Source organism: Buceros rhinoceros, unplaced genomic scaffold (assembly GCF_000710305.1).
Source record: "Buceros rhinoceros silvestris isolate BGI_N320 unplaced genomic scaffold, ASM71030v1 scaffold28900, whole genome shotgun sequence".
In the NCBI taxonomy this organism is placed as follows: Eukaryota; Metazoa; Chordata; class Aves; order Bucerotiformes; family Bucerotidae; genus Buceros; species Buceros rhinoceros.
Genome location: NW_010391768.1, coordinates 1,499 through 13,916, shown reverse-complemented (window position 1 = coordinate 13,916; position 12,418 = coordinate 1,499). Strand labels below are relative to the sequence as shown.

At 50.4% G+C, this 12,418-nt stretch overlaps 1 protein-coding gene across 1 annotated transcript in view; it reads right to left on the bottom strand.

Moving 5' to 3' along the window:
- The window catches only part of DHX30 (DEAH (Asp-Glu-Ala-His) box helicase 30), a gene marked incomplete at its 3' end in the record, with an annotated part of 12,909 nt that extends 4,682 nt beyond the window's left edge, over window positions 1-8,227 (bottom strand). Inside the window, exons 1-7 of the mRNA XM_010142990.1 lie at window positions 8,102-8,227; window positions 5,509-5,619; window positions 4,037-4,392; window positions 3,398-3,524; window positions 2,577-2,726; window positions 1,807-1,959; window positions 1-609 (exon numbers count right to left, since the gene is read on the bottom strand). The exon at window positions 1-609 is cut by the window's left edge and continues 19 nt beyond it. Of these exons, the coding sequence (XP_010141292.1) occupies window positions 1-609; window positions 1,807-1,959; window positions 2,577-2,726; window positions 3,398-3,524; window positions 4,037-4,230 (1,233 nt within the window). The remainder of the gene's footprint in view (window positions 610-1,806; window positions 1,960-2,576; window positions 2,727-3,397; window positions 3,525-4,036; window positions 4,393-5,508; window positions 5,620-8,101) is intronic.
- Between the last annotated feature and the right edge of the window lie 4,191 nt (window positions 8,228-12,418).

The following is a 12,418-nucleotide window of genomic DNA, read 5'->3' as shown; positions in this document are numbered from 1 at the left end:
GAAATCCGTGTTGACATCTCGCTCGTGGACCTCATCAACCACGACGTGGCTGACACCCTCCAGGCTGGGGTTCCCCTGGAGCTTCCGCAGCAGGATGCCCACAGTGCAGAAGAGCAAGGCCCCTCCCCTGGCCGGTGGCTTGCTCTCCAGCCGCACCTGGTAGCCCACATTCTTCCTCATGTTGGGACCCAGCTCTTGTGCCACGCGCTGGGCGACCGAGATGGCGCTGATCCTCCTCGGCTGGGTGATGACGACGTTGCAGCGGGCGCCGCGTCCCTCCAGGATGTAGTGTTCCAGCAGAAGCTGAGGGATCCGCGTGGTTTTCCCACAGCCTGTGTCTCCTGCTATGACCACCACAGGGTTCTGCTCGATGGCCGACAGGATGGTGTCCTTGTGAGGATCCACGGGCAGGGGGTGGCTCTCCTGCCACGAGGATCCTCTCCTTTTCCAGAGGGCCAGGAGATTCTGGCTAAGGCGCACTTCCTCGGCTTCCAGCATGGGTATATAGGTCTTTCCCGTGATCGCATCACTTATCGCACCAGATTCCTTGCTCAGGTTCATCATGTCATCGGCAATGCGGGGCCTCGATTCCCTGATGTCCACTGGATACTGGGAGAGATGGAGAAAGGTGACAGAGACAAAAAGGTTAGTACCAGTCCTCAGAATGACAGAGAGAAACAAGTGCCTGGAGGAGACTCAGCCAGACTGGTTTTGCTGTGGCCATGAAGCTCTGCTGAAGTCTCTTCAGATTTTAGGTAACTCAGCCACTTACACTCCGAATTGAGGTTATTTAAAGGGAGAACTGGGCAGCTCCCTACGTTTCCCACACCGTGTCCCCGGTTTTCAGGAGGGTATTAGCGCTCACCAGCACAAACCAGTAACTTAAGCTCTCCCAGAGAGCGGCTACGCTGCGCGCGAGTGATGCAGCGGCCCCTCAGAGACAGCTTTGGAAGCTCTTGAGTTACACCACCACCCTTCTCTCCCTCAGGAAGCCCGGACACGTAACTTGCACAGAACGTAAGTATTCAGCTAAGCCTGAAATATTCTATCTTGGCAAAAGAAAAAACAGGAGTCCCACATCCCACAGGAAGAACTAAAAGGAGCAACAATAGGTCAGGAATTGTCTAGAACAGGAATTAAAACACTGGCCCAGCTGTTTGGAGGATGACAACTTCCGCTACAGGTCAGTATTTTGGGATTCAGCCCTACTCCGAGTCCAAAGCCAGCCCTTCAACGCACGGTGCGACAGCTCACACTTGTGTAAGCGCTGAGTTCCTTCAACATGCTGCTGGTTTCTAACTTCCAGCCCTTAGTTCAGCCACAGCAGGTCACTCATCATGGATTTCCTGACTTCAGTAAGCCACACACGCTTGTCCCCGAGTTATGCTCAGCCTTGCCTCTGCATTATCTCCTGCTCTGACAGGTAACGCTCTGAAAGAGCCCTGTGCCACCTCAGCTTCCGGGGAGTCTGCTCAACAGGGGTCCACCAGGAAGAGGGATCTCCTGGGGACTGGCACCAACCACTAACAATACTGCGAGAGATGCTCCCAAGGGCAAATAACACAGAAAATAATAATCCTGAGCCAAGTAACGCAGACAGAATATTTTCGGTGCAAACAGAAGCTCTGCGGCCCAGGAAGGGTCTCCCCTCCCCAAAGATCAGCAGACACTCATCAGTTTCTGCGGCAAACTATCAAGCCACGAATTCCCTCAACGTTCTGACATGAAGCTTTCAACCCAAGGGCAATTCCTGAGGTTAAATGGGACCAGCCGGAGGTGGTTCTCAGACAGCTGAGCAAGCCTTACGTGATTCAGGTAGTTCTCGATCTTGCGCAGGGTGGCTTCAGGGACTTTGATGTGGCAGGGTTTCCTCTGGTTCTCACCAAGCTCCCGGAGCGAAGTCATGTTGTACATAGCATGGCTGAGGGGGTTGTTGTTCTTGTCCACCAAGCCAAGGCTCTGCCGAGGAGAAGGCAAACGCTGTCAGGCACAAGAGGGCTGCACAAGAAGGGCTGGTTACAGAGCACACGGGTCCTACGCGTTCGGACGGGCTGACTCCTTACCCCATCTCCCAAACCCATCACCTCCCACTTCTGCCACAGCAGGAGACAAGACAGGGTCCCACCTCAACTCTGGTGCAACACACTGGGGCTAACTGCTACCTGCCCCCACCACAACACCCACAAGAAGGTCTTTAACCAGACCCATCGCAGAAACAGTGGCCACAGCTGTATCTGACAAAACCTCCTGGCAAGGGCTACGGCTCTGCTACACTGTGCTGATTCAGCAAGTCCCACATTATTTTCCTGGGCTTTCCCTCTGCTGACTCTAGAGTCTGCAGCAAAACTGTGTCTGGCTGAGTCCACTTGCAAGAAGAAGATAACCAGACACAGAGGGGTACAGCAGCAGTTTGGTCTGGATCCTAAGGTTCAGAAATACCTGTTGGTATTAAGCATGAAGTCAAAGATCAGACAGTTTCAGGCATCACCCCCTTACGCTCAAACACGGCAAGTCAGGGGCAAGGAGCCTCTGTTCAGACACGTCAGACGTGGGATGTAGGAGCCACAGGCACCTACCTTAAGCTTCTGACAGGCCAGCGCCGCTGCTTTGTTTTCTGCCTCCACCTTGCGACGGCCCTTGGCAGCAAAAGTCATGGGACAGGGCCAGCGGAGCGTGAGCTTGCAGATCTTGGTCTTGGTGCCCACTGTACGGAACTGCATGTATTCCTGAAGGACACCAGGTTTGGGGAGGTGTTACGAGCCTGCACAACTATGATCGCCAAACACACCCCAGTATTTCTAGGCAGAGCTTAAATAGGTTTTGGGGTGGGGGGGGGTGTATTAGAACATGTTTACTGTGCTGAATTTCACTTCCCCAGCTCATGAGGCACTGGCTAAGCAGAGCAAGAGCAGTGTGGAGAACATCGCTGAGAGCCTATGGGGTGGAGCACAGCTACTGTCTGCTAAGCACAGGAGGCCTGGAAAGGCAGTGGGTGACACATACCAAGGAGGAGGATCACCGGAGAGCGATGAGAACGGAACTGCCGAAAGATTAAGTCAGGATGGAAATTACACGTTGCTCCGAGTGACACAAACTCGGGTTTGTTGTAGATGTATGGGGAAATGCAAACTTAGCTCCTTAGAAAATATTCCCCTTTGTGCAGACAGCAGCCCCTCCACTGCCCTGGCCTCACGGAACAACATTCCTCACGTTTCAATTAAGACATTTCCTCAGTTCTCACCACAGTCTTTTCCCTGCTCTTCAGGCTGATTCCTCTAAGGTTTAGTTTTAACTTGCCTCCTCTCCTCAGCTCTCAGCTGCCCCAAAACAGCATTCAAAGTGATTCCAGATGGAGTCTCCGAGCTTCGTCCCTAGCAGGGGTCAAACAGCACCTTACCTTGACCGTGGAGGAAGAGGTTGCAATCTGAATCACTTGGGCCAGGAGGTTTTTGGGCAGTGGGAACTGTGTCAGGGCACGGATGGCAGTGTTGTCGTCTGTCATTTCAATGGAACTCCCTCCTCGGCTAGACAGAAGGTGAGAGCAGTTTGATACACAAATATCCTCTCTGTGCTCACCCCCACCTCACCGCTGATCTGTGCTGAGGTCTGAAACTCAGCAGGTAATGGCGTACATAATTTTAGTCATCTGAAAAGTCAAGCTGGATCTCGCTCCTAAAACCTGTCAAGTCACGGAACAATCACCCAGCCCCTACTAAAACCATCTACTAAAAAGCAGCCAAACCTTTACACTAGCACTAGAGATCAGATAACAGCAACAGCTTTTAACAGATCCAAAAAAAGGGTATTTCTGAGTCCAAAGAGCATCCCTAAAATCCACCACCACCACCAGGTCCATACCGATCCCACTGCTGTCAGCTAGTACCAATCAGGGATTTGAGCTCATTTCATACCGCAGTCAGTGTCTGGCCCACCTGCAGGCCACACCAGCACCGTGGGAAGCTGCAGCTCAGCCATGAGGAACCACAGGGGTTCTCCTCCCACCACCCTGGATGAGCAGCTACCAGGGCAGACGCACCTTGCATCTCTGCCTGGGGTTCGAGCATCCTGGTGCGCCATCGGCAGATAATCGGAAACATCGATGGCTTCTTCTTCCAGCTCTCCTTCCTCCAGTTCCCCCTCCTCCAGCTCCCCCTCCTCCAGCTCTTCTCTCCTCATTGCTTTAGGCATCCTGCCCTGTTCCATGGGCTGGATGGAATCGTCCGGCTCCATCCGTCGCCAGCAGGTTGACAAGTCGGCGAGAGACGGTCCGGACTTGGAGCGCCACTTGCCCTCGGAGCACCACCGCTCATCGGGACAGCCAAGCTGGTCGGCCAGGAGCCGGTACTTGGCAGCGTCAAAGAGCTCATTTCTGGGCCCCAGCAAACCCCAGCCCTGCAAGAGGAAAAGGCATCGTTAGCTGCAGCAGAAAGACAGGTACGGGTAATGCTGCAGGAAACCAAAACGCGTCTGGCAAGGAGAGAAACGTGAGTGCCATTTCTTCACATCCCACAGGAAAGGGGAGAAAGAAAAGAGACTTTCAGAAACAGAAAGCTTTCCTCCTGCTGCTCTTTCCTAAGAAAGGGAATCTGCTCAGCAGCCTCGCTTCCCAGAGAGCAATTCTTAGCACCACATCGCTTCTTAGAAAGGGTGGGCCAAGGTCTGGCGGTATTTTACAGCGAAACAAGTTTTGCTGATCACAGGATTAAAGCAACTGGCCGAAGCACAGGGGGCAGCGAAGAAACTGCTGGTTTTCATGCTGCAGTTTTTAACTTCTGAAGGCTTAATTTAAAAACTAAAGAGTTATTTCTTCACCCACAAGCAAATCTAAAAGGTCTCTTATTGTTGGAGCATCCACAGCATCTCCTCCAGGCTCCTCAGACGAATGGGAAACTCCAAGCGCCAACTCACTTGCTCAAGGTTACAGACGACAGTCAGTGGAAGAAAACTGCATCTTACCCTCAGAGAGCGGCTACGTAACACCAGACCTTAAACAGCGACCATTTTAACTGCTCTGTACGGGTTTGATCCTGGCTCTGCGCACATATCGACCGATCCTAGCCATAAGGAAGTGGCAGACTCACTTCAGAAGAGTAACGGTAAAACAGAACATCTCGGTGCCATGCCAGGAAGAGGAAAGGGCCTCTGAAGGTACTACCTGTGTGCGCCTGCAAGCGCAGACTGACGGAAGAGTGAGTTCCTGAACAGTAACAGCAAACACACCTGTGGTAAGTCTACTCACCAAAGGTGCTGCGACTGAGATAGAAGATGGTGAAGGTCTACGACATAAAGAACAAAGAACAGAACTTAAAGAATTTAGGGAGTTCATGGCTGGCTGAAGCTGGGGGGGCTTTAAAGTTCAAATAGTTTGAGACCCTCGACCCTTGCTTAGCAGATGAACTGACTAAGAGAGTGAAGAGGAAAAGAGAGAGAACAGTCAGATCACCAAAACAGACAAGCCCGCACACTCAAAGGCGCGTTTCATCAAGCTAAGGAGGAGCACAAGCTCACCTTGAAGAGCTGACACGCTGCAGCTGCCGCCTGCCTCTCGGCATCGATCTTCTTGGTCCCATAGCCTTCCACTTCCACATTCTTAGGCCACTTTATGTGCAGAGTGACTTTCTGAAAAGCAAAGGTAAGTGGTAAAGTGAGACAGTACAGAACAATCTCTCCCTCCTCCACCAGGAGCAAACCGATTTTGCCCACCTCTGAAGAGAACCACAAATGAAAATCCCAAACCAACTGCTGGTTTGGCCCCTTTACAGGAAGCTCTGCTCCAGTAACATCGAAAGAAAAGCCTGAAAACCGGCAGATCTCCCTCACTGTAATTTTAACTAGCAGCATATTGCATCACGCTTACACAGGCAGCCACCACACTCATCAGGCATGGCAGAACGCGGCCGGCGCTGCCCAACACCAGCTGCTGAGAGAACTAACAGCAGCACCAGAGCTCCTCTTCTGCCAGTACAGCTGGATGAGAACAGCTGGAAAACCTGCAGAGGCAAAGAATGCCAAAAGCTGAACTCTGCCCTCTTCAAAATACGCCTCCAGATCAAGAACTCGCTCTGCAGATGCCGGAGCTGGCTTTCTGCAAGGCTCCAAGGAGGGAAATGCCGAAGGAATTCTCTCCTGTTTCGGCAGCAAAGATGAAAGGTGGCGTTTAGGTCCGCTGGGAAAAACCCACCTATAAGGCTGGAGCAAAAGGCTCCTGACTTCTCAAGAGCCGACATCTGGCTGCCTGCCTGGCATCTGAAACTCATCTGACGGGAGGAAATTGCTGCGTATTTTGCCTGGGGGCTCTGCAGGAAAAGGCAGAGACCTGCTGAGAAAAAAAGGTGTCTCGGGAAGGCCAAGTTACTTGGCGCTCACAAAAAAACCCCCCACCTAGCTCCCTTCCAACCAAGACTTATCCAGGTTGTCTCACCTGTCCTTCTGCCCCCTCACACTTTTTCTGGGTTCTTGGTTTAGAGGGTTGCTTTGCAACCCAGCCCTCATTATATGCAACAGCTCCTTTACTGTTTTTTGGTTGAATTTTGCGTTCTGATCTGAAGTTATCCTCAACATTAATCTATTTAAGTGCTCGCAAGAACGTAAACTGATTACGCGAGCTAAAACGATGAAGCGTTGGTTTTGGTATTCCAAAACGGATGTGAGGAAACTGCACTACTGCTCGAGGAAAAGCAACACAAGCACTACTCATAAAGGAACCTTAAGGTAAGCACTACTGCTGTACTGCCTCAACTGCAGAGATGCTTAAAAAGGATGTGGAATGAAAACTGTCTGGGAAATTTTAGACAGCATGTTATTGGAAAATGTTTATCCATTAGAACTGAATCTTTTCCTGGAATGTGTGTTACAGTTAAACTTCAGCTGGAAGGGGCTTTCAGCTCAGATATGAGCTGGTATGAGAAAAGGAGGCAAACCCTCCAACACAGAGCACCCGTCGGTTACTTCTGCTCAGTTTACAGCACAGATTTGGATCCAGGCCTCTCGCATCCTAGTAAGAGCTCAAACTACTTGGCAAACTCTTTGCTTGGAATTCCTCTGCTTCGCTTCACAAAAAAAAGAGTCTGTATTTCATTTTGCCCTTAAGCAGCATTAGAAGCCTCCCTCCGCTGCAAACAAATTCTTCTTTTCTGGTTGCAACTGAATATTCTGCCCCTCGAATCCTGGGTTCAGTTTTGGCCCCTCACTGCAAGAAGGACCTTGAGGGGCTGGAGCGTGTCCAGAGAAGGACAACGGAGCTGGTGCAGGGTCTGGAGCACAATGTGCTGAGGAGCAGCTGAGGGACGTGGTGGGGTTGAGGCTGGAGCAAAGGAGGCTCCGGGGAGACCTTCTGGCTCTGACAACTCCCTGACAGGAGGGTGCAGCAAGGTGGGGGTCGGTCTCTGCTCCCCAGGAACAAGCGCCAGGACGAGAGGAACCGTCCTCCAGTTGTGTCAGGGGAGGTTGAGGTTGTCCCTGAGGCAGAATCTCTTCCCCACTGGGGTTGTGCAGGGCTGTCGCAGGCTGCCCAGGGCAGTGGTGGAGTCCCCATGGCTGGAGGGGTTTCCCAGCTGTGTGGAGGTGGTGCTGAGGGCCAGGGGTCAGGGGGGACCTGGCAGTGCTGGGGTCGAGGGCACTGGAGGAGCTGAAAGGGCTTTTCCAGCCTGAACGATTTCATGATTCTGTGATTTTAGGCTTAGGCATTTGTTCTATTAGAAGCTACAGTAAAATTTAGGCCTACTAAGGTCTAAAATAGAACATTTAAATTTTAATTTTAATCCTCTAAGGTAGAGGGGTATGTAGCCAATCACACTTGAGCACAGACTCTGTGTTTTTCTGCTGAGAAAAGCAGGTTACAGTGAGCTGCTCAAGAGAAAAAATCCATCCTTCCACACACAGGAGAGGGACAGGACCTACATTTACACACCTATTAAACATGTGAAAATAAAGGGAACAGGAAAAAGTGAGATTACATCTTGTTTGATTATCGCTTGACTTTTATGTGGAATTAAAACACTTCTGTACTTTTCTCTATTAAAGGATTACTTCCAGGCTTAGCAGACTTCTTGGCTCACTTCCCACTCTACACAGAAGACACGGACCCACCACCCAGGTTTACCTTTTTCCTTGGCCCATTGGTATGGATGTACACCAGCTTGTCCCTCGCATGAGAAATGCCCAAGGCTCGTCCAATCACACTGTTGAGCAAGTTTTTAGGCTGTGGAAATTCCTTTAACAAGTCTCTGGAATCTGGAAAGAAAAAAAAAAAACAACAAACCAAACAGGGAACTAAAAACTTTAAAATTCTTTTGTGGAAATTCCTTTAACAAGTCTCTGGAATCTGGAAAGAAAAAAAAAAAACAACAAACCAACAGAGGAACTAAATGTCTTAGAATTCTTGTGCAGTCCTGTTCGAGGACATGTTCTAACACTGCTCCCCGCAGCTCCGCGAGCCGTCACGTCTCTAAGGCCACAGACAGAAAAGCAAGCAGAGTTATTAACTGGTTCACCTACAGCATCTCCAGGCGTCAGTGGGACGGTACACGGAAGCACAAAGACTCCTGAGCTCCCAAAGCAAGACAACACTGCAAATCCAACACAGGCAGCAATGCTGCACGTCCCACGCTCCTCCTGAAACGCACAGACTGGCAGTTGCTCCTCTTTTAGAAGTATGAATATCCCCTAGTCAGCACTGCAACACCGTCTAACTCCACCAGTCAGCGAGAGAACTCTTTGGAAAGACTTTTTTTCCCCCCCCCAATAAGAATCAACAGAACCGTCAGACAGCCTGTGCCTGGTCAATCTGAACGCAGACATTCTAGTGCGGAATTCAAAGCCCAGATTAACGCGTGGAGCTGGTGCCACTTCCTCACTACGGAGGTAAAAGCAGCTCGGTTTGTCATTCTTCAACATCAAAACCAAACCGAGCAGTAACTGTTTTGAACAGTACTCGCATCCCCCTCCTGAACCGTGCACATCACCTCAGGGTTAAACCGAGGGTCGCAGCAACACAGGAGTTGCACATTAGTGGTGGTAACGTCAAATAGCGGCTGGGGCTTCTCCCTGGATTTACTGCGGTGGCTTGGTGAGCAGCTGGCAATATGGTTTTGTACTAAACTGCCCAGAGAACCCCCTGGAAAGGAGTCTGTCAACACAGGCTTTGGAGAGAAAGCAGCCCAAGCAGGAAGCCGAGCGGCGCAGTATCGATGGAGGGTAGGACAGGCTAGGGCACACAGGTCCTCTCCCCAACCGGGGAGAAACGCTGCTCAGCCTACAGCACTGGCAGCAAGGGGCTAGTAATGATCAACTCAAATCACTCTTTGGGAAAGAACACCACTAACAAAATTCACAGTGCCCCCAGACAGAGCCATGTCACTTCACGGTCAGCCTCCTCCCTGCTGCCAACAGCAGCAGTTTCAGCAGTCATCTTTCTGCACACCACCAGTGGGCTGGGCACTGCTTTTTAGAAAGCGTCTAAATTCTCTACAGATATTCAGGGGAAGTTTCAGCAGCAAGTGAGAAATCAGCAACACGCGACCGCTGGTACTGCCAGAAACTGGAACTTCAGACTGAGCTGCCAAACCCAAGGAGAAACGACCCAACAGTCGTACTCATTAGAGCATCACCAAGACCTGCCATCGCACTTTGCCAAAAACCCCGACAGCAGAGTCGTTACAATGAAGAGTTGAAGAGTCACAGTAACCGGCTCCAGAGAAGACAGAAGCACCTCAGAGAAAGGCTCTGCAACACAGGCATGGGCAAGAGAAGCTGCTCAGCCAGGGAAAACTGAAGTTGTGAGGGGAAAACACAGGAGTTGAGACAAGGCAAAAGAATTATGTCGTATTGCTGCAGGCCCAACACTTGTTGGACTGCAGGTACTTGGGTAAGTGAGAGCAGAAAACCATACTGCTGATCACAGCACCCTCTCCAACAGAAACTGAACACCAGCCCAGCACACTGGTCCAGAGCCCAGAAAAGAAATAATCACTGGTGACACTTGCTTTGGAAAGTTCTTCCGTAGAAGAACCAGCTGAATCTCAGAGGCACCTCCTTCAGAAGCCAGGCGGACCAGATCTAGAAGGAATATGGTTCCTGAACACATACAGGGTGACACTGAAACAACCTCCAAGACCTGCAATAAGGGTGTCCAGAGCTGGGCGTCACTTGAAGGCAGGTCAAACCGTAACTCAACAACTGTCTAATTCTGACTCGGGTTTTTCCTTCCAACCTGGTAGACAAAGTACAGGCTGAAGAGATCAGAACTGCTCAACCTCTTTCGACTATGCTGGTGTGGAAAGGACCACGCACCATGTGCTGGGCCTCCTGCCTCTCTGCTACACGCCATGGATGGTCAGCCATGGCGCCTTCCACGGTAAGGAATAATAGAAGGAGCCCACAGGCTGCTGTTTCACACACACATCCTTGGGCAAAACTCTCGGACAATTCGGGAGGAATATGTAGGGATCGGTCCGATTTACGAACACTATTTGTCCATTAATTACCTTCTGGGTATTGGCCAGGAGACCATGACAACGAGTCTAACAAAGACCTACAAGCCAAGTCTCTGCAATTAGACAGCAAATGTGACATTTCTACCTCCTCAAACAGCAAGTAACCCCACTATGTTCAGACTTTGACCTGTTCAAGAAAACTGGGAAAGTGACTCAGATTTTGGCACTCTGCAGTTCTGTTCCATTCCGCACCGCTGGGACGCACGGAGGGAGGAGCAGTAACAAACACAATTCCCAAACGCACCATTAAATTCACTTAATAAATGAGAAATTTTAAAAAGCACCCAAACAACCCTCCAGCACCAGCCTGTATTATTTGGCCTCTAGTTGCTTCCTCTTTCAAAAACAATAACCTCAGAAATTTTATGATAAGTAACAGGCGGTGGTAAGAAGCACATTCTTTCTAAACACCCAAAAACAAATGCGATTACCTAATGACAGAGCCAATTTCTCACACTCTGAGGTGACTCCTCAGTGAAGCTCAGTGTTTAATCCGTTCTAGAGCAAAGAACAGGATCTCTAACTAACAAAGCCTAGCTCTGGCTTGCAGATCAGCCTCTGAATTACCGAGCGAGACACAGGGTATTCTTCACGGCTGACAATGCCATATTCAGCGGTGCCATCTGACGTACCAAGGCTTGATGGATTACCCTCAGCCCATTCTTAGCCCTCAGTCGAGAGCTGAAAGGATCTCATCTCGTGTGAAGCCATCCCTCACTCGCAGTTTTTAAAGGAACAATCCAAAATCACCGCGCTGGCTTTGCGGACCGTTTCCTTCCCTGCCGGACTGCATTTCTTCCTCCGAAGGGTCTCAGTCCTCTCACTGCTAAGCACGGATATTCGGGCAGGAATCGTATCAGCTCTGCGGAGACAAGGAGTATAACCTCCTTCTCCCAAACCTAAACAGAGCTGACTCTCATACCCAATTCCTAGCAAGCCAGAACCACCTATGTTGTCCAAACTGCAGCTCCGAGACCACGGAGGAGTATTAAAAGCCTGTCTTGGAGAGCAGACAATTCAGGGTGAGGTTATCAAAGAAGCCAATTAACTAATTTAAGTTCCTCAAAGCCAGGGAGTGCTTTAGCTTAACTTGATTGTGAAAGTCCAGGTAATTCCAAGCCACACTGAAAGAAAACCACCAAAACCCAAACAAACAAGTGCTGGCTGTAGTGGCTCAGCCCTCCCTTAACCCCAACAAAGCTGTCAGGCACAGCAAGAGCACAAATCAAACCACACGGAGTCTTGTTCAAGGTACAGAGGAGCATGAGACGGATTTCAGCAGTTTCTACCTTCCCTCGAATTCTCTTCCCCCAAAAAGCAACGAATAAGCACCAAGGACAAACTGTTAACTACGCCACTCACCAAGACACCAGCCCCCGCAGTAATAAATTCAGGTTGGTGAAGAATGCTCCTAAGACATCAAAAATTCCCAGGGAAGGAGAAAGCCCTGTGGCTCCAAAATATCCAGTTCAGAGGGAATCAGCCTAGACATGTTTCGCTAGCGAGAGATGGAGGGCGACGGAGAAGGCTCCACCTGGCAGCTTAGGCTGGAGTACACCAGAGCAGCATTATTTTGGGGGAGTTTCGGGGGGTTTTTTTAAGCCATCAGTCCTGACCAAGGCCCCTTCCTCGCACAGGCAGTAATAAAACACATGTAGCTCTTGCCAAAACAAGAACAAACTTAGAAATTGATAAAACTGAGGAGCCTTAGTCAGCAGCAAGTGAGATCATGGGAGAGTGAGATGGACTGATGGCCACCCCCCACCCTGGAGACACTCAGAACCCGGCCCTGACCACCCTGCTCCAGCCTGGTCGTGCTCCGAGAAGGGGATGAGGCCACGCGGCATCAGTCCAACCTAAATTCTTCTGTGATACTATGAGACGGCAAATTTAATTAGTCTCAGAGAAAAATTCTTTCTTACAGT